The sequence below is a fragment of the Dipodomys merriami genome, unplaced genomic scaffold, assembly GCF_024711535.1.
Source record: "Dipodomys merriami isolate MVZ:Mamm:240054 unplaced genomic scaffold, mDipMer1.0.p SCAF_1, whole genome shotgun sequence".
Classification (NCBI taxonomy): domain Eukaryota; kingdom Metazoa; phylum Chordata; class Mammalia; order Rodentia; family Heteromyidae; genus Dipodomys; species Dipodomys merriami.
The window spans coordinates 39,270,702-39,298,612 of NW_027202270.1; the positions used below are offsets into that span (position 1 = coordinate 39,270,702).

At 38.4% G+C, this 27,911-nt stretch overlaps 1 protein-coding gene across 1 annotated transcript in view; it reads left to right on the forward strand.

The window, feature by feature from the left end:
- Pde11a (phosphodiesterase 11A) overlaps positions 1 to 27,911 on the forward strand; it is a 352,033-nt gene that overhangs the window by 235,516 nt on the left and 88,606 nt on the right. Inside the window, exons 11-12 of the mRNA XM_070020261.1 lie at positions 25,791 to 25,937; positions 26,172 to 26,279. Coding sequence (XP_069876362.1) covers positions 25,791 to 25,937; positions 26,172 to 26,279 — 255 coding nt within the window. The remainder of the gene's footprint in view (positions 1 to 25,790; positions 25,938 to 26,171; positions 26,280 to 27,911) is intronic.

The following is a 27,911-nucleotide window of genomic DNA, read 5'->3' on the forward strand; positions in this document are numbered from 1 at the left end:
TGTTAGTAATGTCGGAAGTTGATTTATTTGCCCAGGCACAAGAGTGGAAAGTCAGGGGGAACTCTCTCCTTTGGTTCAGCCTTATGAACAAAGCCAGAAAAAGGCTCCTATACTCCCCCGCAGTCCAGCCAGGCAGGCTGAAGCAGCAGGGGAGTCATCAAGGAGGGAATGGGAATTGTTGAGGTTGTGTGGTCAGTATCTGAAAGTCAATGGGGTCAGATGCTCCATTAATTATTTTTATTGTTGTGTGTAATCACAGCATGCCGGCGGCCTAGGGCTTGAACCTGGCTGTCTATGTGGGTGTCCCCTAACCCTTCAAATTCATTCCTTTCATGACCAGTGCTGGTGAATTGATAAAGTATCTTTTCCTCCCTTGCCAGAATGTTGCACGTAGCAGTACTGTTTGGAATGTTCTTTGCTCCCTTAGAAACACTTTGTGGAATGTACATAGACAGCACATTAGTTGGACATCAGAACATCTACAGTCAAAGACACAATATCTTTGTGGGATTTTTCTGTCTTTGAATTTGGGTGCTCATATATGTAAAACCAAAGAATTAAAACAAAGCATTATGAACAAGAATAATCACAGAGAACATTCTAAAACTGTCGTGCAATCCAGGCTGATGTTTTCACCCAGAGGTTCAATCATTTAATTGGAATTAAAGAGAAAAGTCTTCTAATAGAATGATTAGAGAATTTTAATTAAAAGTTAAAATATATCAATAGATTGTCTCACCATAGCAGTAAATTCTAAGCCTAGAACTCATGGATCATACCTGTAATCCCAGCTACTCAGGGGAGCTAGGATCTGAGAATTGAGATTCAAAGCCAGCCTGGCCAAAAATTCCATGAAGCTCTTACCTTCAATTAGCCAATGAATTGTCAGGTGTGGAGATGTGCAAGTGGTATAGTGCCAGCACTGAGTGAGTCAAATGAAAGTACAAGGCCCTGAGTTCAGGCCCTATAATTGGCTCAAACACAAAAGCAGTAAATTCTAGAAGTTTTCTTACCAAGGCTAAATTGTAGAAGGAATCTAGGCTCATAAGACATTTTGCCTTATCAATTGGAGGAGGGATACAGCAGCTTGCCTTGTAGTTGACCCTAGAAGTCATTGATCTCCAAGACTTGATTAAATCAAGCTCCTCTCTCCTCTCTGCAACACACATGTGGATGCAGACAGTATAAAAAGAACTAGTGAGACTTTAGAATCAGGCTTTTTTCAACCTATCCAGGAATAAAAGGCTTAAATACTGTTCTAAAGTTCAGTTTCTACAGGTGGATAGACTTTAAAATACATTTGCTGGGCTTGCTGCAGGATAACATGGTCCCAACCATCACATACCTTCAAATACTGCTTTTCCTGAAGAATAATGCTACTATAGCTGTGGCATTTTTGCCTGTCCAGAGTACGTCCATCACTCTTGTCCAGCTCAACCTTAACAATGAGCATCTTCAGGAGACTCTGCAAGCAGAATCTGGCTTATATAGCAGGCAGCCAAGGGAGGAACCACACTGCTAACTTGGAGGTCTCTGTGCCTGCTGCTGAGACACTCTGGATTCTCCTCCTCTGTGTAAGTTCAGTCCAAGGAGTGTAACAGTTACCTGGAATACCAAACCATTTACTGAATGTGACATCACTTGCCAACACTGTTTGAGGTATCTGAGAATTAACTCAGTCTTCACAAACCCTTCTATTGTTTGTCTTACTTTCTGTGGCAGAGAGAAATGTCCAGTTAATTCCAATGTCCAAACTTAAAATTTGAAATGTGGATGAACACACTGAATTTGTAATGTTCTCTTTTTGAAATGGCAGTGGGGTTCTTTTTTTGTTAGGCCTTTACTCAGCCATCTCCTTCCAGTCTGGTATAATCTTGGCTCTGTTCCTTGAGATGTAAGTTCAGATTTCAATACGTATATACGTGTGTGTTACTCCTGAGGCTCCACGGTTGGGAAGGCAGTCCAGCCTCTGCTTCAGCAGTGGGCTTTTCCAGCCACTAGCACTCTGCTATATCAACTTCCAGGGATAAGAACAATGATTTTTTTCACTTCTAAAGCACACATTTCAAACAATTCTTGTGCCGACTGATCCCAGTCCTCTTGCTACTGGGTTCATTTCCTAACAGCCATCATAATTCACCTCTGACCTTTCTGGAGACAGAAAGGGGCTCTGTGGAAACCAGCTCTGTGTGAATTCTGCAAGAGCAGGTGGCTGTCCTCATTGCTGTGCTCAAGTTTGTCAAACAACTACATGAAACACAAATCCAGCTTTTGAAGAAGAACACTTTGTTCTCTTCCCCTTACCTCTAATATAAAAGACTAAGAAGCCAGAAGGAAAGGGAAAAGCAAGGCTGAGGGAGGAGTATGTTTGTTTGCATTGCTCCAACATGAAAAAAATCAAAGGAATTGCTCCCTCTTGAAAACCATGGAGAAATTTATGTTTCCGCCTGAGATATCTTTCAAACCATCAGTGATCCCCTTGAAAACAGCTTTACTGTGTTCCGATTCTCTGAGGAGCTGTGTTCAAGAGAAAAGCTTAGTGTTTAAACAAGCAAGGGTCCCTAAAGTCTAGTGATGGAAATGTCTCTGTCTGCTCTCCACTCTAATTGATCGTCTCTCCCCGCAGGAGCTCATTCTCTCATTGTATGGTAAATTGACTCATGAGAAAGCAGGTTGGAGTAGGGTGCAAGGTCCCAGATGTAAAATCTGCTTTTATACTGTGTACATAAACCCGAGGCCTTATGAGGAAATGTTACAAATGGGATGGCAGTGCATACCCAAAGGAAAAACTGTCCATGAACTTGGCTCCTGCAAAGCCAAATGCTGCCCTCAGAACTAACTAGCCACTCCCAGGGCGGGCTGCTGTGACTCTACAAGCGCCCAAGTGGTACCTTGGGACATTGCATCTTCTAGTCCTCAGGTGTGCTAGGTACATAGGCTTTATTCCAAGAGGAGTAAATGGGTCCTCTGTTAGATCCTAGGTTCTCATTTTTCAGCACAACCCTGTAGAAAGGAATGGTTCCCATGTTTCGATTTAGACAATCTTCCAAGATTGGTTTACATATCTATTCTTGGATCAATCAACTCTGGATTATTTGTGTGTGTGTGTCTTTTTTTTTATTGTGAAAATACTTGTAAAGAGTAGTTACAATTACATGGGCAAGATAATGAATACACTTCTCTGACGAGGGATTTGCTCAGAGAAAAAATGCCAGTATCCAGGTGAAAAAATAGATGGGTAAAGTGAGATAAGGACCCATTCTTCTAGAAAAAAGAGGGTCACCAGCAGGAAACATATTCTCTGCCCTTCCCAGATGAGTTATAGATGCACATAACTTTCAAATAGTGAGTTTCAGGGCCCATGCCCTTTTTTATGGTGGAAGACATTTCCTGGGGCACAGGTGAGATGATCACAATGACTCTCTCAGGTTGTGTAGATTCTGGGTGACACCTTCAAGTGATCTGTCTGGTGAAGTAGTTTCCCAAGTATAGTGGCTAGATTATAGTTTTAAGCAGAATATTCTATTATACCATTAGGGGATTTCTAGTTCCACACATAATCCCTCTGACAGTCACTCTCATATGATTTTCATCCAAATATGTGAAGGCAGATAAATATGACTTCCATGAACATTCCAATTCAATTGGCCCAGGAACTCCTCATTAATGACTATCTTATTAGCTCATTCCAGACCAGCATCTTTCTATTGTTATTGATTGCTGGAGTCTCTGATATATAACCATTAAAAAAAATCCCCTTTAGCCAGATCAACCAATAACCTACAAAGTACTTCTGGTTATTTCTTCACAAATTAATTATGACCTAGTGGAGACTACAGATCAAATAGGCCAAAAATCCTTACATCCAATGCTTGAAAAGAATAGTAAAATGGCTCAATTTCTAATCTACTTCCTGGCCTCATTAGAATTCAATTAACAGAGGGGCATTCTTTCCTAGAGGCTCTCTGGCAGATTTGTGTGTGAACCATTAACCTGGTGTTAGCAAAGGCAGTTACTTGTGTCCAAACAGTTCTCTGTGACTGCAAAGATGAATCCCAAAGATGTTTAGACAGGACAGTGCTTATCCTCCCCCTAGAAGGCAAATATTTTAAATGGACAGATGAGATAAACTTCAGCCAGTGCTACCCATCACGCTGACCACATCCTGTGATGCCTGACTTGAAGGTCAGAGGAAAAAGGTGAAGAAGGGGATACTGGAAATAAAGAAATGAAGAAAAAATTAAAAGTCCTTCTTGGCACCTTTGAAAATTATTTCCTAAAAGAAGTTTGAGCTGTATAAACATAGCCACTTGAGGATGGGATAGGAGGACTGAAGGTCAAGGACAGCCGACAGAAAAGTTCGCAAAACCTCTTCCCAACTTACAGTTGGACACAATGATACAAAGTTGTCATTTTAGCTTCATGAGAAGCTGAAATTGGAAGGGTCAATGTTCCAAGCCGGCACAGCCAGAAAAGTCCATAAGACTCCATCTCAACATCCCAACAAAAGAAGGTGAGCATAAGTGTGCACAGTGGTATACCCATGTCATCTTAGCCTAAAATAGATAGATCAAGGTCCAAGAACATTCCTAAGTGGGAAGGAAGACCCTATCTCAGAACTAACCAGAACAAAATAAGGGCTGGAGGCATAGTTCATAAAGGGCTAGAGCTCCTGCCTAGTAAGGATGAGGTTCTAGTTTGAACTTAAATATGAAAGGAAGAAGGAAGAAAGAACAAAAGAAGGAAGGAAGGAAGGAAGGAAGGAAGGAAGGAAGGAAGGAAGGAAAGAAAGAAGGAAGGAAGGAAGGAAGGGAAAGAGGGAGGGAGGAAGGAAGGGAGGGAAGAAAGGAAAATACCAACAAGCATTCTACAAAAGATGTGTAGAAATACCTGCATATTTCTTGAATAGAAAGAATTATCATCAGACCATGAAAAGCAGGGTTTTTGAGGGTAAGACAACCTTGTGGTTATTTGTGGGTTTTCTTTCCCCCACCTCTCCTTTTCTCTGCAGTATTCCCTTAACTATTCTTCAGATTCCTGAATGTAGACTCAGGGAGATTTATTTTTTTTCTAACAGGGTATGTTATAGTTGTCACTCAGCCTTGAAATAGTTTTCCTCTCCAGTGGAACATCAGTCCAGTAATATATGTGCCTGGCTATTCCCACCTGTCACTTCTCTGCCAGCCTCAATGCGTCAGCATTGCACAGAAAGCCCAACCAACCAATGGCAGAACATTCCGCTGCCATATTTATAGGACTTGTTTTCAAAATACTCCCAGTCACCCAGCAACAGGAAAAAATATTTTGTTGGCTGTCTGGTTGTCAGCTGGAGAAGATGATTCAAGTGGGCCTCAGATGTAAGGATTGAGGTGAAGCATGGGATGAGGTTGGGGGCAGATGTTTGGACACAGGTAGTCACTTCTTTCTGGCAAATGAAGAGTTTTATAAATATTGTATCACGAATTATGTCTTCATTCCCTACCCTTGATCTACTGCAAAAGAAGGAAACCATATCAGAGCAGGTAGATTTGTTGTTGTTGTTGTTATTTTGGGTTGTTTTTTGTCAGTCATGGGGCTTGAACTCTGGGCTTGGGCACTGTCCCTGTGCTCTTCAGCTCAAGGCTAGCGCTCTACCGCTTGAGCCACAGTGTCACTTCCAGTTTTCTAGTGGTTTATTGGAAATAAGAGTCTCATGGACTTTCCTGCCCAGGCTGGCTTTGAACCGAGATCCTCAGATCTCAGCCTCCTGAGTAGCTAGGTTTACAGGCATGAGCCACCGGCACCCGCCTTAGAGCAGGAAGTCTTAATGTGCAGAACGACAAGGTGCATAGAAAATAGGTGCTATTCCCCAGTCTTAGCTGCCTGATGAAAGGAAGGCCTGGTGACCATGGGATCTTGGGGGAGGTGAGCCGGGGCTTGTTGGCAGGCCTCTACTAGAGGCAGGAGCCATGGACAGTGCGAATTATAAATGCCAAGTAAATCCCCAAGGTTACTTTAGCAATACCTGATCTTGTGAATTATCTTGCCCTTAAAAAGCGCTTCATTCTACTTAGCAGTAAGGCTACTCTTTTATCCCAGAGAAACATTAGAGGAAAGAGCCAAAGAATAAGTCTGTTACCTGGACTTTGATCGGCAGATGCTAGGGCTACCCACTCAGGCTACTTGAACTTCTCTGTCATAAAGTTTTCCTTTTGGTTTTTGTTGTTTGCTTTTGTTGTTGTTAAAAAATAATCCAGCCAATTAATGTGACCACATGCACAAACGAATCAATTGCTAGGGTATTCTCCAACAAAGGAAACGAAATACTGAAAAAGAAGAAAAATTAGTTCTCAACTTGTTAAAGCCATTCCCAGCTGGAAACCCAGGCTCCTGTCAATTTAAGCTACATGATGGGTGAGCATTCTCTCTCAATAACAAAACTTGTTAAATTCCAAGCCTTTGAAGGCCCATACAAATCTTGCCACTTAAGGACTTGAGTCTAATATAGAGCAAACAGTTGAACTGTAAGAGCTCACTCAGAGGTAGCTCTGTTGATTAACCTGGGCATCTGCTGTTTGCTGACTTCAAGCAGCAAAATGGAGCAATGTTGCTGTTTGCTTTTCCAGAGGTTTGGCTAGATTAGAAAGTAACCATATTCAAGAGTGATTAAAATTAACAGTGGACAAATACTAATTGTAGATCTACTATAATTGTTGATTCAGTTAACATTCATGTTAATTCTGTAGATTCACACTAACTAATTAGGATGCAAGTTTCATCTCTTTGTACCTACAATGGGCATATATAAAAATATAAGGCTGGAAGATGATACTATATTTCAACAAAACAAGCTACAGGGAGACAGAGATTTTGAGGATGACAGATTGAGGCTAATATGGGCAAAAAAAAAAAAAATAATGAGTCTCCTTTATCAACCAACAAACTGGGCATGGTGGCACACATCTGAGATTCCAACTTCACAAGAAGTATAGATAGGAAGATCACTCTGACAAGAAAACACAGAACACTATCGGAAAAGTATCTAAAGCAAAGAAAGGCTAGGAATATAATTCAAGTGATAGAGTGCCTGCCTAGCAAGCACAAAACCCTGAGTTTAAAACTCGGTATTGCCAAAAATAAGATAAAATAAAGATCCCAGCCAAATTTACCTTAGCTAGACTCTCAGGTACTTGCAAACTGCTGTGTCTTCAGTATATTACACAAAATGCCATACCTGGAACATAGTAGATGCTCAGCAGATATCTATTGAACAAATAAAGTGATAAGTTGATGATTGAATGAAAGAATCAACAAATGACAGCAAAGTGGAATCTGAGCTTCATAGATGACAAGTTTTGGAAAGCTGGAATGCATTTCAAGTTTCTTTTATGCATTTGATTGTGTGTTTCTACTGGAAATTAAATTCAGGAGACATGAGCTGTAACCTGGCTCATCTGCAACTCTGTGAGATAAATATCATAATTTATTTTACAGATGAAGAAATAGAGGCCTGAAGAGGTCACTGAAGTTCACTGAGTTAATAGGTCACAGTTAAAGCCTAAACCCAGGTCTAATACACAGGTTGTGTGGTTTCCCTTTAGGAGTGATCTCCCACTTGTGTGTTTAAGTACTGAAGCCTGAACCCAGAGAATGGGACATGCTACTCTCCTCAAAGTGTGAACAATTCTGTTTCAAAACCCAGAGCAGGACACAGAGGAGAAACTCAGATGCAACTTCTTTATGAAATTTAGATGCTATTTTGAACATGATTCAAAATAAAATGAGAGCCAATATTCAGGCGAGATGAAAACCTGCCACTTTCTTAACTGTGAGCATGTTAGTGAGTTCGTGTGGAATCTAGCCTCCTGCTCTGGTAGTGGGATGTGCAGAAGTGGAAATCAGCTCATCCATCCAGTTGGCCATCATATTTACCAGATGTGGGTTCATAGCCCAGCTTGGTTGCTCTCATACCTTTAGTCTCTTAGTGCCTGAAAGTGGCACAAGTGATTTCACTGTAAGCATTTTGTGAGGTCTAAATGAGATGACAATATGGACAGAGTCTGACTTTATCCTAACATATTATAGATAATAAGTATTAAAGGCCATTTTGTTATACACTCCTAAATAAAAAAAGATGAAGATTGTTGTTTGCTTAATAGGATATGAAATTAACCTTCTACATAAAAAAATCCAGTTTTTCTTGCTGGTATTGCTTAATAAATGTTGGCTCTTTCATGAGGAAAAAGAATGTTTTCTATTTTAGGAAACTCTAGGAAAGCTCAGGTACAGGGGACAAATTATAAACAAAATTTTACATCATGTCCTTCTGAGGTTCTACCGGCCAGGTTTCTGTCCTGTTTCTATTTCCAGGGAAATGACACAAATGAGGAACATCTCAGGAGCTTTTAGTAGCTTCTAGCTTAATAAGAAATAGGCTGTCATAAATCGCAGAGAGACCTTAGTATGTTGATCTACAGCAGGGGTTCTTGCCATTTTTTGAGAGGAAAAAGTATTCTTCACTTGCATAAAATCAGTATACCCACAGATGCAGCTCTTCTTCAGGTTAAGTTCTGGGTAGGTCTTCCCTCTCCCTATGGAAAATGGTCACAGTCAAGGAGAGAGAAGTGCAGATTGACTGAGCCCATACAAACAACAAATCGATACATCACCTAAACATCCAAATTTCTTTCTCTAACGTATTAGAACCTCAGAAAGTTAGTTTCTACTTATTCACTCTAGCTCCATGTACTAGAAAATGAATAATTCAGATGGATGATAGGTATAAGTCAGGGGCCCAATGTCTCAGCTCTGACTGGGCATTAGATTCATCTAGGGAAAGGAGGCTTAAAAACAATACCTAGGTATCAATACCTAGGTATCACTCCAGGTCAATTAAAAAGTGGTAGGGCAGACCACTGGCATTGATCTATTTCTAAAAGCTCTCAAGAGATTTGTTATGAACCTAAGAATAATATCAGTGAATAGCTAATATTACCCAAACTGGCATGTCATAGAATACTGTTCCACAGAATGTTATATAGAAATGTGACATATTCTCCAAAAGTATTCTGGCATTCAATTAAATGAAAATATTTACATAGTACAAAATGTATATAAGTGTCTTGTAAAAATTCTTATTAGCATATATCAATTGTGAAAAAAATTAGTTTTGTTATAACATTTTTATGCATATATAAAATGTATCTTGATTATTTACACCCTCTCTCCGTTACCCTTTCTTATCCTCCCTCCTTCCTTCCTCTGGTCTTCTTTCTCTTCCCAAATAGTCCCTTTTCGTTTTTACTTTTTTTTCTGCACTTTTCTGCACAGTTTATTTATTCTCTTATGAGCATTGCATTTCAATAGAGAATCAACTTTTCCAGTGTTATGGTTTTGATTTAAACTATCCCCCATAGTGCTAAAGTCTTGGTTGCTGGTGCAGGGGCCTTGGGACACTGAGGATCTAACTTTACCAATAGATCAATTGAAGCACTAGTGAATTCATAATTGAGTGGACTATAGGGAGGAGGTCGAAACTGTACCAGATAGGATCTAGTTAGAGAAAGTAGGTCACTTGGGGCATACCTTTGTTTACCTGTGTGCTCTCTTTTCCTGATTCAAAAATCTATCTATCTATCTATCTATCTATCTATCTATCTATCTATCTATCTATCTATCTATCTATCTATCTATCTCCCTCTCTTCCTTTCTCACTCTCTTTCATCACCACCACTCTGAGGTGAGCATCTTGCTCCCCAACTCAAAACAATAAGGATAGCCAACCATGAAACCTCTGAACTCCTGAGCCAAAAATTCTCCTCCTTTAAGTTGACTTTCTAAGGTATGTTGTAGTGACAGAAAGTGACTAACATGCCCGGCCACTTTTGACCATTCCATTAAGACCCATTTGCTAACAGCTTCCACAACTGCACCAGGAAACACCACTCTGAGCACCTACTGGCCTAGAGCATGTCCACAGGTGTCAAGAGAAAGGCAGAGTCTTGACTAGAGCCATTTGGCAGTGTTCATATTCTTTTTTCTTTTTTTGTCGGTCATGGGGCTTGAACTCTGGGCTTGGGTGCTGTCCCTCAGCTCTTCAGCTCAAGACGAGCACTCTTCTACTTGAGCCATAGCGCCACTTCCGGTTTTCTAGTGGTTTATTAGAGATAAGAGTCTCACAGACTTTCCTGCCTGGGCTGGCTTTGAACCGAGATCCTCAGATACCAGCCTCCTGAGTAGCTAGGATTACAGGCGTGAGCCACCGGCGCCCAGCAGTGACCACATTCTTTAATCAGAAATGCCACAGGACATCCACATGTGGGCATAGATACTATTTTCAGGAAGGCCCTTTAATTATGATACTCATCATTGAGTAATAGTCGCAATAAAAATTCATATCTGAAATTTCCAAAGAGCAAATCACTTTAATTACAGTAATGCATATTTCAGAGCTGCTCCATTTTTATTGTTGGTATTTCTGCTCTGAAAAGAAAATGTGTTGCTGTTTTGAGTTGTAAATTGTCTCAAAAAGGAAGAGCTCCTAAAGATTTATATTGCCTAAGAATACCCGGAGACACTCCGAGAACAGGTCTTTACCTCCAACCAGGGAGCTTGGAAAGGAGGTGGAAATAAAACTGAACTGACAGTGATACTGAGCTTGAGGATGTGCAGGAATTAATGATGTACTAACTATCTAACTGCCTAAAATAAAATCGGGTAGTCAGTGATTTGTATTTTACTGAGCAAAGGTGGCAAGGTTTCTTATGTGCAGCTGAAATTATGTACTGTTGTAAATGAAACTAAAGCTGAGACGGAAGCTCTGAGCCAGCATCTCCCCTTCTGCCTCAGACATTCCCCAACCATCTCTGACTTGTTCCCTTTCCCAGTGACCTCATTTGTCCATGCAGCGCTGATATTCATAAGCCACAGCAAACCACTGCTCACCTTCTCTGATAATAGCCCAGGGCCTCAGAAAGTATTCAAGTTAGGTATAATTCCAATATTAATAGTAATAACTATAATTGCTACCATCCTTTGAATGCCTACTATAAGCCTGACACCTCACACGTGTCATTTTAATTTAACCATCAAAACAATTCTGAGATAAGTGTTCTGGCTTAATGGGCAGCTTCATATAGCATAGTGGGGTGAAGTAACTTGCTCAAGTGAGCATCAAAGCTGTGATTAGAATTGTTGTCTATAAATGCTCCTGGCAACAGGAACTGCTGTTAAGCATGTGGTACCACTTGTTCCGCCAATGAGGAGAAGTAAAAATTAAAATGGGGGACAGAGCAATAGAAGGAACATGTTTATAATTTCATGTGTGAGTTCTCAGTGTATTTTAGCTTCCATCTGTAAAATATAAATATTTACAGAACTGTTCAGTTCTTAAAAGATATTTGGCATTAAATAATTGTGATTCATATTTGTAAAAATTACTTATGGGTTTAAAATAGCAGATTAGAGAATACATAACCCATTTCTGTTTTTATATAGATGAACACATGTTATTTTCAGTATTGTATCTTTTGACATCTTTATCATGGGAAGATGACTCTGGATCCATCCCCATGGCACACAAACTCCTACTTATTTAGGGAGCTAGGATGTGGGATTTATCTGTTCTGGCCATATTCCTTTTAATCAGCCTGTTTATGACACGTTTATTGATGGGACAGCTGACCAAAGTAAGGACCACTGCCTGTAGCCAGGCAAATGAGAAAGCTAACTAGCTTCTTAATTCTACAGCCACCACCCAGAAAGGAAAGAATCCTTTTTTGAGAAATGTCATCTGACTGAAATATGAATTTAATGTTTCATGACTTCTGGAATGGAAGCATAAAAAAGAACAATAACCAAAAACAAAGGAAAGGAAAGGCAGTTAAAAATGAATTGCCACATCTCCAGTAAAAATGATGGTAGATAAATGGTAAAATAAAAGGCGTCTGATGAGAAAAATGGTCGACACTGCTGGTTATGCCAGCATATGTTGTGTTTGACTCAAAGAAATGACATTGGGCATTTATCCACATTATTTTCCACTACCTAAGTCTGAAGTAGCAAATTTCTAGTTCTGCCAAAAAACCATTTTGATATTTTATTTTTATTTCCCAGAAAACAGCTTCAAATGCTGAAGAGTAATTTTATCAATATAAATAATCTACCTGCAAGTATTTTATGTCATTTTCAATGACAAACTATGAACTGTAACATTCTTGCTTTGACAGACCATGAAATTCATCTTCTCTTTTCATAGATCTTTCATTCAGAAAAAGATTTTATTTTTCAGAATTTATACTGTGATCAGAACTATTTGAATTAAAGATTTGCAGTTTGTAAAATCAATATGAGGATTTACTGGTAAAAACCTAGAGTCAGTAGGTGAAATGTTATTGTAATCATTTATCCTTTGTGACCTTAAAAATATTAAAAAATAACTGCTGTCTTATGCCTGTAGTTTATATCCAGTAATACTAGATAAGAGCCAAAAGCTTTTTACATTCACCCTGCAGTTCATGACACTTCTAAGAATTGTCCATATAGTGTTGCCAGGAGCAGAGGTGCTATATTATCTCAGTATTTAATAAGAGGAGACTAGATAAGGCAGAAAAGGGTTTTATTTACCTGGTGTGTCTTTATAAGGGTAACCAGAATGGTGAAAAAAGTATGCTTTGATTCTTTTCTAGATTATAAATTTGCAATGTTTATTCTTTTTTTCAGATGGGTTAGTCTTCCTATATCAACCAATAAATTGTACTTGATTTAAATTTTCTATTTAAGGAGGGGAGCTAAGGAAGAATAATATAGAGGAGGTAAATTTGATCAAATTATATTACATACATGTATGCAAAATCACAATAAAATCCCTTTGTACAACTAATTAATGCTAATAATTAAACAAGAGAAAAGAAAAATAGTAGGAATGAGTTTAGATGCTCATTGGAACAACCCAGTTTAGAGGAAAGGCAATACAGAGAAGAAAGAAAATTACATCCCATAGTCCTTGAGAAAGGATGTGAATAGAACCCATGAGGATAGGTTGCATTAGAATGAGCCATGATCCTTAACTGTATCAAGAGAAAAAAAATGGAAGTCACGAACAGAGATACAAAGATACAAATGTGGAAGGGTATCCTTAGCGTTTCTCTCTCTCTCTCTCTCTCTCTCTCTCTCTCTCTCTCTCTCTCTCTCTCTCTCTCTCTCTCTCGCTCTCTCTCTCTCTCTCTCTCTCTCTCTCTCTCTCTCTCTCTCTCTCTCTCTCTCTCTCTCTCTCTCTCTCTCTCTCTCTCTCTCTCGTTCTCTGTGATGGGGCTTGAACTCTGGGCCTGGGCACTGTCCCTCAGCTCAAGGCTAGTGCTCTACCACTTGAGCCACAGTGCCACTTCCCCTTAGCCCTCTTAAGAAAACACAGAAAAGCTCTTCCATTGAGATTGAACCAGGAAGAAAGAGTATAAGGAGATCTGGGAAGAGAGATGTGAAATAGTAACTCAGAAGGACAAAAAGCATTTCACCACCAGACAAATGTAGTAGGAATGTGAACTCATTTGAGATTTGTGATCCAGTTCTTAATATGGATTAATTGGTCCAATTATACATTTTCTTCCACTAGGTTTAGCTACTCAAATACATACATTTGGAAGTACCTTTAGCTGGGTTTTACCAAAAGCTCAAAGGATCAAGAGTATAAGCATGAGCATGAACTTGAGCTGGAGAATCCTATCTGGGGAAGGTAGGATGTGAACAACACATGGGACCAGAAACAGTGAAAAGGGTCAAGTATTTCTGGCCTGGAGTTCTAAGTGACTGCAGGGATAATGGTGATGATAAAGTTTTGAGGGTAACCATGGGAATGGGCAAAGGAGTTAGGTAAACATTTTGAAGGTGGTGATGTAACTCCAAGGCCACAACGTTTACAGATCTTTGTGAGACCAGAAATTTCATGGACCAAATACTTAAGTACTGAAGTCGGCATCACCAAAACCCAAAGTGGAAACAAATGAGGCTTTTTATCAAACCTCTCTTTTTAACCACTCATTCTTCTGAAGAGTGTTCTCAGAGATGGCATCCCTCTTATATGTCAGTTGTGGTTAGCTACTATTTACAGGAAGAATTTCCAATAGATAGTCTTTGTGGTTATTATCATAAAACAAAGCATACAGTTTCTTCTCTATCCTGCCCTACAGGACATCCCTGCCTGATGGATATAAAAATGCCTACACAGCATTTAGCAACATTGCTGACACCTCAGAAGTTCTCACTAAGTCTTTGTTGAATGGATGAGCTGGGGAATGACAGCATAGGAATGTTAGTAGAGAGCAGACCATGGGTAATAATACAAAGGCAAAGAGCGAAATACACTATGAGAATTGACATGAGAGACTTTGCACAGGTTTGAGATAGCCAGGGAGTAGGCAGGAGCAGAGCTGCAGGCCAAAGCTACGGCTTTCTGCGAAGGAGCAATCTGGGGATTTTTCTCACAGGAGCACCCTACAGGCCTCCTTCCCTAGCAGAACAGGTAGCCTAACATCACATTTACAAGTCTGCAACTGATCCCTCTCCCCTCCCCCAATTCTTGCCTTTGGAAGTATTACATTTAGTGAATCATTTTCCCCTCCCTTGCATCTTGGATACTCAGTACTGAACATACTTCTTGCCAGGAGTTACTACAATACACTTTTCTATTACACCCTTCTAGCTTGCCTAGGCTACTTTAGGACACTTTCTGAGAGGCCACTATTCTTAATCTTGACATGAAATGTTTATTATGAATGCCTGGATTTGGGGTACTTAGTTCATTTATAACAGTAAATAGATATGGAGTCAAATGTATCTCACTTATGATTTATGTGCAGACGCCCTAGTGGTTACTACCTTTGAATGACTATGTTTGAACGTAGGGTCTTTTAAAAACTAATTAAGCCTAAATGAAGTCACGTATGTGAGCTCTAGTCCAATACAATTGATGTCCTTCTAATATAAAAAGATGACATAGATGTCGATAAAGCACAGGGAGAAAACTACCAGCCAAGGAGGGTTAGCCCTAAGAGAAGAACAAGTTACCAATTCCTCATTTTAGACCTCTAGTCTCCATACTTCTGAGAAAATACATTGCAGTATTAGAAAATACAAGCAGTCTTAGAAAACTAACATAGGATCCTGAACTGATTGTTTACTCTGGGCCTGGCACTGTGCTAGTCTCTGGCCTCAAGTCTTGTTAATGACCACAGGCAAGAGTGATTGTTACTTTCCCTTTCAGAAGAGAAGCTACTTTAGCAAGTAGAAAACTCAAGAATCAAATATACATCTGTTTGGCCTCCGAGGCTGTGCACTTTAGCCTGCTACCAACCTACATTTATTCTGCACTAGTCATGTGAAAAGCACTAGCTACAATTATGGCTGTCATTTAAGAATAGAGCTTACAAATGATGACAGAGTCACCAAAAAAGAAAAGAAAGAGAGAGAGAGGAAGGAAGAAAGAAAGGAAGGGAGGGAGGGAGGGAGGAAAAGAGGGAGGAAGGAAGGAACGAAGGAAGGAAGGAACGAAGGAAGGAACGAAGGAACGAAGGAAGGAAGGAGGGAAAGAAAGAAGGAAAAAAGAAGATTAGAAGGAAAGAGGGAGGGAAGGAGGAGGAAGGGAGGAAGGAATAGCGGGAAGAAAGAAGAAAGAAAGGTGAGAGAAAGGAGAGGAATAGGAAGAAAGATAAAAGGAAAGAAGGAAGGAGGGAACTTTTTTTTTAAGCTGCATAGAAGAGCATTCACATTGATCCATACCTGTAAATCCTGACTATGGAAGTTGGGAGGATTTCACTTCCAGGCCATCACAGGGAAGAAGCTGAGTGTGATGGTGCCTTTCTGTCACCCAGTTATAGAATAAAATAGGAGGATCATAGTCCAGATGAAGCCCTTTCTCAAAATAACCAAATACAAAACAGGTTCAGAGAGTGCTTGCCTAATAAGTACAAGACTCTGAGGTCAAGCCCAGTACCTCTATGTTTTTAAAAAGCTACATAGAAAACAATCTGTGGAAGTAATATCATGGCAGCACCACAGTGAACCCAACCTGAGACATAAACAATGTAGGGTAATTACAAACACAGGTGACAGATTAATTAGGCTTGGATTCTAGTCCCAGCATTTTTTAATTCTATCACCTTGGTCAAGTTACTTATCTTCTTAACCCATTTCTTCATCTATGGACCTAAATTGGGACTAACAGTAGAATTTTACTTGCAAAGTTTCTTCAGGATTTAATGAGACACTATAAAGCATTTTGCACAATGCTTGATATATAATATAGCTCAGTAACTGCACCAAGGTGAGAAAAATATATTCCCTCTAATGTGTATTCTGCTCAGCACTAACAAAAATAGCCTATCTAAACTGGGTTGAGTTCTTAGGTTTTTTTTATTTATTAATGTTAAGTTTATATTGTCACTAACCATTATATTTTAAAAACTATATAATTTCATTTCGAAAGCATTTTTGCCCCCATCTCCAAATGATCAGCTTAAATCAAATACTAACATATATCATTCAAAATTAAAATGTTTTTCCATGTGGAAGGACAGTCTAAAAGAAGTGCAAGGCAGAATGGGCTTATAAAATACCTACTAGAAGCCAAAGAGGAGATTAAAAATCAAGCATGTTTATGACATTGTGTTCATGGATATACACGTGTGTGTGTGTACGTGTTCAAGAACATCAGCATCCATCCCAGAATAAATTCAGGCACAATTCAAAACAGAGAGTTGTGTCTCAAGTGTCAGGTTCCACACCCCACTTTCCTCACTTGATGGATTGCTTCTTCACTGCAGGTGATTGCTTTATGGAACCCTAAGAGTAGGGACCTCTTTTATAAAGCTTCATGTGCTTTTATGGTACAAACCAATATAAATGTTTACTGGATCTATAAGTAAAAGTAGATAAATTCTTATTTATCTTGCTGCAAAGAAGACCCATGAAAAGCATGTGGAAAGAAGAGTCTATTTTCTAGAGCTGCATACTAACACACTAGCAGGGAGATGTTTAGCTTTAGAAGTGACAAAGAGATTCTGCCATGCATTTTGGTGCATAAGATGGAAAATGAATTATGTTCAATACATAAATATTGAAATATTCCTTCTGGAAGGCTCATCGGTTAGATGACCAGCCTCAGGTGTCCTTGTTGATAGACTAGACAAGTTCAAGTTAATTATATCAATGCCTTTTAGATAAAATATTTAAGAGAACTTAAGTATTACTTTTTTACTAACATTGTGCTAGTATCATCATCTGTCTGGAGTTCCTGCTCTGAGGACAAGTTATTTTCTCACCATGGTCTCAGTCCCTCAAGAAATGACTTTAATTAGCCCCAATCAACACACAGTTAATAGTCAGGATGTTTTACAAAGTCAGCTGTGAGAGTTTAGAGATATCCTCAAGTAGGTTTGTATAAATAAAAATCAAGAATGGGTCCAGGCTACTCATCATCAGAAATGGACCAACTGGGCCAATCACCTGTGTTGTGTTAAATCCCAAGGGTAGCCATGGTGCACCCAGGTTAGTTTGCTGATCACAGGAATTTGATATGGGTCCATTTTTAGAAGTAGCACAGTGGTTGGGAGCCAGACTTTAGAGTCAAACTCCTCAGATTCAAATCTGCTTCTGTGAATAACATCAACAATCCGAACAGCTTGTTTACCATCTATTTCAGTTGCTTTATGGTAACATGGAATCTTAAAGGTTCTCAAGCTCTTAGGATCATTGTGAAGAGAAAATGAGCTAATATTCATAAAATACTAAAACAGTACCTGGCACATAAAATGTGCTATAAAAATGTCGACAAAAGAAAGAATTATGCTGTCCTTTCCACATCCGCATAGCTCCACCTCCTGTCTCCATCAGTCCTAGAATCCTAAGGCTCCTGATTCTGCTTTTTTTTAATTTATTTTTTTCTGGAGTAGTAAGTAGGCGAGGGGGCTGGAATGAATGGCAACAGGTCCATTTACCTTCAAATTGCTTGGGCTGGTCTATCCTCTACTTTGTTGTTTCTTCCCATTTTTCTGAGCATCACAAAATGTAATATTCATGTGTCAAGGGATCCAAGATTGTATTTTCACATTTTACAGCCTCTTTGTAAAGCTACCTTTTCAATTTTAGTGGAGGCAGTTTTATGACTTCCTTTGATAACCACTTAACTATAAAGACCTAAACAAAGAAGAAGAATGGTCAGATGAAATCAGGTACTCCCAGCCAGCTAGAGTCTTACTTCTTCAACATTATTCAAATTATCTCCAGGACTCATAATTCTGTGTTTTCATTTATTGCTGCAGTAAAGTAAATGGTTCTTTTATCCAAATGTTATTTCCTAGCTATTAATTCAGTAGTTATTTTGGATTGTGACACTCCTCTTTGATTTAGGAATATAGCACCTTATAAATATTTAAATGTTGAAAGACTGACACTTTGAGAAATTGACTTTGATTTGTTTTGTTAATATCCTATGGCTAGAGTAATTATAGGATTGAAAGATGTTGTCCTTTTCTGTTTCGCAGTAGAGAGAGAGTGCATGTGTCTCTAAAACAAAGAATTTAGTACTGGAAGAATGTCTCTAAATCTTTTGCAGACTAGACCTCAATGCTCACCTCCCTAAGATGGACACAGTTCATCTTAGTTTTCACCTTCCAGATCCTAAGACCTGGAAATGTATGGGTGAAGACTACCTAGACATCTCAGAATAGCTAAAAACAGGCATTCGTGGAAGTCTTAGAGCTTTTTATGTATCTACAAGTGCCAGCAAGGGTTTACGGCAGGGTTCAGGGTGATCTATAGACTGGTATGATTTAACTGTGGATCAATCAACCTATTAGGGGAAAAAGACTAGGTCAATAAGACTAGGTCTTGGTGAACCAGAGGTCATACTACATTTTTCAACCTAATGTTCTTATTTCCTTTCCATTAACATTTCATAATGAAAAAATGCCTATATTCTTTATTTTTTAAGATAATTAAGTGAATTTAGTGCCTTTGAAAAGTAGAAGATTTATAATGGCACGAGAGAATACACTATTAATAATCTACAAGACAGGGCCACCTGGAAGCGGCAATGCTGGCTCCTTTACTATTCTTCCTCCTTTGGTGATAAGTGTAAGGGGTTCATTTTCCTATGCCAATTCAGCACCAAACTTTTCTCCTGAGATAAAAAGACTTGTGTCATTTGGAATGGCCCCCCCTTGTCTCTTGAAAGTACTTTTTTGTTTTGTGTAAAAACTGATTTGAACGAATTGCAATGGGCACAGATACTTCTGAGTACAAAAGTCTGGGCAGATCTGTAAGCGCAAATCCTTGAAAAATGAGAGGGGAGAAGAGTTGGTCTGGAGCTTTCTTAAGGAAAAGAAATATGAAGCTGCCATGGTTAGTAAAGCTTGGAAAGTGTAGTCATTCACCCATGAGCATTCAGGACCATAGGACAAGAGGAGATCCACGTGGTTATAGCCAGGCTCATATACCTAGACAGAAACAAAAAGTTAAAGCCTAGCTTATTTTTAAGCTCTCCAAGTAACCATTTAAAGTATTCAATAGAAACAGTTTCAAATAGTTTTGAAAGATAATAATAGGTTAAATCATTCACATTTTCTTTTCTCCCTCCATAGGCCTTTTTAAAGCAGCAACAAAAGGGATGCTTTAAAGGTATAAACTCTCACAGCCAAAGAAATTGGGACAGGACTTAACAATGACAACACTTTGAAGCTAGAAAATAAAAAACATAAAAATGTATGCTAAGTAATTTAGAAACTCAAGAAAACCAAACTCATTTTTCTCTAGCAATGGGGATAAAATTGAGAGGCAATATCAACAATACAGATTCCTCCTCACAAATATCTCAGAAATTGGCTGTGTCTTTGTAAGTGAGAGTAAAGGTGGGACTCTAGATAGCAAAAGAGTCTAAGAAACAGTTTTATCCCAGATCTTTTGTCCCATTCCTGACTCCCTAGAGATGGGAGGCTTATCCTCTAGTAAGGCTGTAGCAGTAGGTCTTTAGTGGATCATCAGAGAAGATGAAGATAGTATTACGAGCTAAAAACAGAACTAAATCAACAGTTACAGACAAACTCCTAGTCTCCTCCAACTCTACTCTCCACCAGGCTCTAGCCAGAAGTTCTTCTCTAGGGAATCTGAGTGGAGAAAGAGCAAAGAGACAACAATATTCACTTTGATGGCTTCCCCAAGAACACCGTTCTGTCAGCTCCACCTACCGAGAAGCCCCAGAAGCTCTGATAAAACTTTCAGGGTCTCACTTTTAAACAAGAGTGGGAAACCAAATATGATTGGATATCTAAGGAAAAGCTCTAACAGGTTAAAATACTTCGGTGACAGATAATTAAGAAAGTAACTCAGGACTTTTATCCAGGCTAAATGGAAATTGTGGTGCATGTATATCCAATGGAATGTTATTCGGTCTTAAAAAGGAAGGAGTCTTGAGTCAAGCAGAAAAGGTCAGATAAGGTGATGTTAGGAAAATGAACCCTAATATATGTATTTTAAATGTTTTTTTTCTTTCATACATTTGTTTCTAACGCAATTATAAAATTATTTCTTTGTTGCTTTGTATGTCCCTCCCCCACAGTATAACCCCTGCTTTCACTGTATTTGATGTCGGTATAATTTGTGGAGGGGAAGGGGAAAAACAAGTCGTTTAAATAAGGATACAGGTGGACCTGTTGCAACAATGAGAAGTACAAGTTGTCATGTCAAAAACGAACTTTACAACTTGGGGGGCAGGGAGGATTGGATGGGGGAGGGAGGGAGGATGGGAAGGGTAAACAAAGGAGGAGGCTACAATGCTTGATAAGAAATGTACTCACTATCTTGCCCATGTAATTGTAACCCCTCTGTACAGTATTTTCACAATAAAAAAAAGAAAAAGAAAAAAAAGGAAGGAGTCTTATTACATGCTACAACATGGATAAACTTGGAGGACATTGTGCTAAGTCAAACAAGCCAGTCAAATATAGACAGACACCACTTAATGAAGTAGTTGGAGTAATAAACTCATGACAACAGAACATAGAAAAGTGGTTGTCTGGATTTAGAAAAAGGAGGAAACTAGAAATTAGTCAACGGATATGGAGTTTTCATCTATGAGATGTCATTAGACAATGTATATAGTGAACAATATTGTATACTTAAACCCTTGAGAGTAAAGTTACATTATATTTGTTGGTTGCAATAAAACAGAAACTAATGTAAATTAAGGGGAGTGAAATAAATTATTAAAAAAAGAAAATGTCAAATAAGATTATAAGCTATTGCTGCTACTGATGCATAATATACTGCTATTATTGGTCTTTTTACATAAACATAAATATATATACAAATATATTATTTGAATTCTTGGGAACTTTAACTGTGCTCTAAACTTTGGAAAAAGTATCCCAGTTAAGTTGACATTGTCCAGAAATTAAGAGCCATATTGGCCTAAACTTTAAATTTTTCACTTGTACAGGGATAAATGCATGTATCAAATATGTCAGGTCTTATCTGTGTGGGTTTGATTACAGAAACTAATAAAACATTCTTTAAATAATGAAAAAAGTTAAGATTATTTGACATTATTATGGCAATTCTGAAGGGTAAAAGATACTGAAGTGATGAGACGAAATGTGGTGCTATTAAAAAGAATATCTGAACAATCAAATAAGAGTTCTTAGAAATAAAAAAACTGCAATGTTAAATCTGAAGAGTAAGAAAAATGGTATTTTCTTAAAATTTTCTTAAAAATGGGAAAAAAATGAAAAATATAAAAAGAAAATAAGAAAAGGAGAAGGAGGAAGTAGAGAAGAAGGAGAAGGAAGAAAGAGAAAAATGGGAGGACAATGGGAGGACCAAGTAAATGTAATTCCAAAAACAAAATTTAAGACTGGAAGAAATCATCAAAGAAAAATGGACTGATATAGGCACACATTGTGACATTTCAAAACTCTGGCAGCCAAAAGATCCTACAAAAGTAGGAAGGGAACTTATTTTCAAATTTAATAGCATTGAATCACTTCTGACTTCTCAAAAGTAAAATCTAAGCTAAAAGAACAAAGCCTTTGACATTCTAATAGAATGATTTTCAACTTAGAAATCTGTGTTTAGACAAAACATCAATGAAATGTGACATGATATTAAAAACGTTTTTAGACTGTAAGTCTTTACAAATCTTTTCTTGGAAAGCTATTAGAGGGTATATCTCACCAAGTTAGATGAGAAAGCAAGAAAGAGAAAAGGGTGCGACAGATTGGGAGAAAATCTTCAGTAGCTAAATAACACACAAGGACCTTATATCAAAAATATACATATAGCTCAAAAAATTAAACCTCCAACAAAAAAATCCTCAAAGAAACAACCTCCCCATTAATATACGGGCTAAAGAATTAAAGAGTCCTCTAGAGAAGAAATAAGAATAGCCAATAGACACATGAAGAAATGTTCAACAACTCTGGCCATAAAAGAAATGCAAATCAAAACCACATTGAGATTCCACTTAACACCAGTTAAAATGGCTATTATCAAGGAAACAAATAATATGCCGGTGCCCTGGATCTTGTATATACACTTGTCTAATTCAGGGAGGAGAGGGAAAAAACAAAATCCTTAAATAAGGATACAGGTTAAAAAAAAAAAGGAAAGAAAACAAATAATAGTACATGCTGACAGGGATGTGGCCAAAACAGTGGGGATGTGTCCCCACTGTTAGTGGAGATGCAAACTGGTTCAACCACTCTGGAAAGTAGTATGGAAGTTTCTCAAAAGACTAAACATAGAACTTCCCTAGGATCTAGCAATACCACTCCTGGGCATTTACCCAAATGGTCACAAGCAAGGCCACACTAAAGCTACCAGCACAACTATGTTCATTGCAGTATTATTTACCACAAATAAGATATGGAACCAACCCAAATGACCCTCAGTAGATGAATGGATTAAAAAAATGTGGTATATATACACAATGGAATTCTGTGCTTCCATCAGAAAGAATGGCATCACCCCATTTGTAAGGAAATGGAAAGACTTGGAAAAAAATCATATTAAGTGAAGTAAGCCAGGCCCAAAGAAACATAGGCTCCATGATTTCTGTCATTTATAATAATTAGTATATGTCTAAGATCCTAGCAGAGGATCACAAAAGCTCAGTAGCTCAATAGGTATGTGCATATGACAATAAAAATGATGCTAATCGAAATGAGCTCCAAGATATGAAAACAAGGTTTTTTAGTTGTTGTTGACCTTGTTGTTGTTCTTATTTTTTTTTCTTTTTCCCTTTTGTTTATCCCCGGTTGTCACTGTTTTTTATTCTGGTACCCTGCGTCTTGTATATATGATTATCTGATTTGGGGGGAAAAAAGGGAATAACAAAATGGTGAAACAAGGACAAAGGGTGAACCAATGCAACAGTAAAACTCAGAAGAAACTATGTTGGAAATGAACTTTACAACTTGAAGGTGGGGAGAGGGATAGTGGGAAAAAATGAAGGAGTGGGTAACAATATTAGACAAGAAATGTACTTATTACCTTACTTATGTAACTGTAACCTCTCTGTATAGCATACTTACAACAAAATAAAATAAAATTTTAAAAATGTAAAAAAAAAAGTGTGGGAAACAGAAATAAAAGATAGAGGAAGGCACCCACAAAGGATCTACCTTTACCCTCCTAGGACAGCCAGTCCACACTGGAGGAGTGTAGTAAGCCAGGAAGTAGGTTCTTTGTGAAACTGATGGATGGTCTGAAGCATCAAACATTTTGAAAGGAGATTTAGACAACTGGAAGAGAGTTTGGGGTTTGAATTAATTATAAGTCCATAGACAACTAAGCACATATTAAAGAAGACAATATTCAAAATGCAATCAAGGAAAGAAAAGTAGTCATGATAAATTGCAACACTTAGCTGTGAATACCTTGCCCATTTACTGTTGTAAACATTGATTATTACCTAAACAAAGTACCTATATAATTATATATATATATTTATATACATGTGTGTACATATGCTTGTACACATGCTGGTGCTCATGCCTGTAATCCTGGCTACTCAGGAGGCTGAGATCTGAGGAGTATGGTTCAAAAACAGCCTGTATAGGAAAGTCCTTGAGACTCTTATCTCCCATTAACCACTAAATAGCCAGAAATGGAAGTGTGGCTCCAGTAGTAGAGCACTAGCTTTAAGCAAATAAAGCTCAGGGACATCCAGGCCATGAATTCAAGCCCCAAGACCAGAACACATGCCCATAAAAAAGTAGCTAGCCCATAAAAAGTAGCTAAAGCAACAAGGACTAGAGATGTGATTTATGGATAGAGGGCTAGCCTAGCAAGCACAAGGCTCTGAGTTCAAACCCCTAGTCAGGAACTCCTTGTAAGTACACATACAAAGAGGAGTCTACCACCACCATATTTGAATCTCATAGCTTTTCCTTATTAATTCCAGGAGCTAGTGTCTACAAATCAATTCACACATTAAAATGGTTTAGTAAGAATAAGAGGGTTATTATTTCTATGCGTGTGCTAGTAATAGAGCTTGAACTCAGGATCTTGCACTTTATCACAGCTGGCACTCTACCACTTGAGCCATGCTTCCAGTGGTTGGAAATAGAATCTTGAAGACATTTCTAGCTTCAAATGGTGATGCTCAGTATAGCTAGGATTATAGGCATGGGCCACTGACACCTAGCTAAGAAGATAAATATTAAAAAAAAAAAATAAACTGTCTTCAAAATAAGAAATTAATTGTTCTGATGTTTCTATGTGTTATCCCATATTGTGGGCAATAACTAACCCGTTCTTGAATTTTAGCTCAGATATGCAATTGTCCATGCAAAAGCATAGTGCTGGGAAAGAGGGATTGATTATGTGGGTCCTGGAATGCTTACTATGGGCAAGGGTTGGATTAATCATTCAGCCATAATTGTACAGCATAAATTACTCCTAGGGTAATATATACCCAGACTAAGAATACAAATACAAGATGGTTTCTTAATTATCTGAAAAACACAAAAGTGACTCCCTTACCCCAATTAAAAAAAAAAGCCAAAAGGATATGGCCAACCCAATAAAATCAGCATAAAAATAATTTCCAAAGGCTGTTTTCCTGCTCTTCAGGTTTATGCAAGGGCAGTCCACTGACAGCTGCCTAACATGGGTGTTTTGGAAACCCTGAATATGTACAATCACCAGTAGTCTAATTATGAATGAAGCTAAAGAAGATAGCAAAATTTGTTCCTTTCATGAGTCATGTTTGTGCCAACACTCCAACTATCTCTATTTTATGAAGACAAGAGTTTGTACTAGAGATATGCTGATTGGTCCTTCTATGCATCTGAATATATAACCATATATACAGCAAAGAACACATGCAAGCTATAGAATCTAAGGATTCAAGAAACAAAGCACAGTGCTATACTGTCTCCTCTGACTAGCAGCAATTAAAAATTCACAGCTGCTGGCTGCCCAGATGTTTCTTGCATTTACTGCTCTGTAATATGCATCAGAATATATTGTGGAACCACAGTTGCAATAAACTAGACTAGACTCTATTCTAAATTCTGCAGACTTAGATTCAGTGTGCATATTTTATCTTCCGATTAGCTTCCTTCCCCTCCTCCTTCATTTGCTTAGGATCTTTGCAGTTCAGAAACAAAAGACATTTACAACCCAGAGTTGAGCTGTATTGGGGTATAAGTGCAGGTCAGGCCTGATTTATGTGGCATTTCTGATAAGCAGGAAGGAGAGCAGGACATGGGGTTTGGGAAAGCTGGTGAACTTGGCTTGACTTATGTCTTTTGCTTTTGCAGGCAGCCAATATCCCTCTGGTGTCTGAGCTGGCCATTGATGACATCCATTTTGATGACTTTTCCCTAGACGTTGATGCCATGATCACAGCTGCTCTCCGGATGTTCATGGAGTTGGGGATGGTACAGAAATTTAAAATCGACTATGAGGTAAAGTCTGTTCTACATTGAGAGACCCAAAGATTATACTTGGGACAGCAAGTTCCCCTCTTTGAACTGTAGGTTTCCCTCTAAAAATGAGGGTGAGGATTCCTGATCTGCAACCCTCCTGGGAACACTGAGATTCAGATGGGTGTTTATAGAAGGTGGTAAGGTCTGGCTTTGACAGTGGTCCTCTGGAGTCACATACAACTGCCTGATATAACTTCTTTCTCCTAATGCCAGACACTGTGTAGGTGGCTTTTGACAGTGAGGAAAAACTATCGGATGGTTCTGTACCACAACTGGAGACACGCCTTCAACGTGTGCCAACTGATGTTTGCCATGCTAACCGTAAGTGTGTGCAGTGGGGTAGAAGGTCACCTCCTGTAGTGTGTGGAATCATAGGCCGTCTCTGTCTATTTCTCAGAAAAAAAATTGCCATGTGATTACTTCACAGCAGACTTTACCTGCACTGGTTATGGGAGTAGTTATTTGACCACAGTTACCAACTATGAGCTCTAAAGGTGTATGTAGCCTTGGCATGAGGACTCAAACCTCTTCTCCATGTTCTTTCTTGGTAAACTAGGTCTTTGACAAAAGATGTTTGGGTTTTCAAAGTGTTATCTTGACAGAGGAAACAGAAACATATAACAAGACAAAGAAATCCCTGGATCAGATGCTTGGAAGGCAGGAAAGCCACACTAGGGAGGTAGGAGCATTGCCCACAGGAACATGGAAATCCTAAGAGAACACCTCCAGAGCCTACAAGGAAAACAAGGGTAGATGTTCAAGGCTTATCACTCATTAAGCTTAAACCATCTTTCTTTTGGTTTCCAACTCAGTCTGCTTTATGAAGATAGCCAAGGCAGTAGGCCAGAGGTAAGTCTTGAAACAAACTCAGCAAATGTTTGTGGCAAAGGTTGAAACAAATTCTTCTACTCATCCCCATTTTCTGGCGATGATGATGATGATAATAATAATAATAATAATAAAATTTATTTTGGCTTTAATTCTACTTATACTTTCATTAAGCTATCATCAAGCAAAATGTTTTCTGGCTTAAATATGGTTTTATTGGACTCATAGTAATATATGCATACATAGATATAGTTGTGTAAACATATTTACCATGTAAAAGAAAGATCGTGAGTCTTCAACTCTTACAATAGAAATATAAAGACCCTGTATCTTTGCACTGACATTAAGATTAAGACAAAAATCAGGTCTCTTTGTGAAATGTATTTTCTTTTGATGAAAATGAATATAGATCATTGGGTTGCTTCTCCATGAACCTCCCAGCCTCAGCCTTTGCCTGTTAAAGTTTTGATTTTTATTTAAAGCATTGATCAGATATTCTTTTTTTTTAATTAAGAAGTTTTTTATTGTGAAAATACCATACAGAGGGGTTACAATTATAAGAGCAAGGTAATGAGTACATTTCTTATCAAGCATTGTTGCCTCCTCCTTTGTTTCCCCTTACCATCCCTGCCCTCCCATCTATGCCAACCCTGCCCCCCCCAAAGTTGTAAAGTTCATTTTTCGACATAGCATCTTGTATTCACACCAACATCAAATACAGTGAAAACAAGAGGTATACCGTGGAGAAAGGACATACAAAGCAACAAAGAAATCACATTATAAATATGTTAGAAACAATAGCAAGAAATAAAAACCACTTGAGTCCTTATCTTGAGGTTCATTTTGCCTAACATCAACTTATCTGACCTTTTCTGCTTGTCCCAGACATATACTAGTTATTGCAAATAAGGGAAACCGTGGGACCTATGTTTCTTTGGGCCTGGCTTACTTCACTTAATATAATTTTTTCCAAGTCTTTCCATTTCCTTACAAATGGGGCAATGTCATTCTTTCTGATGGAGGCATAGAATTCCATTGTGTATATATGCCACATTTTCTTGATCCATTCATCTACTGAGGGGCATCTGGGTTGGTTCTGTATCTTATCTATGGTAAATAATGCTG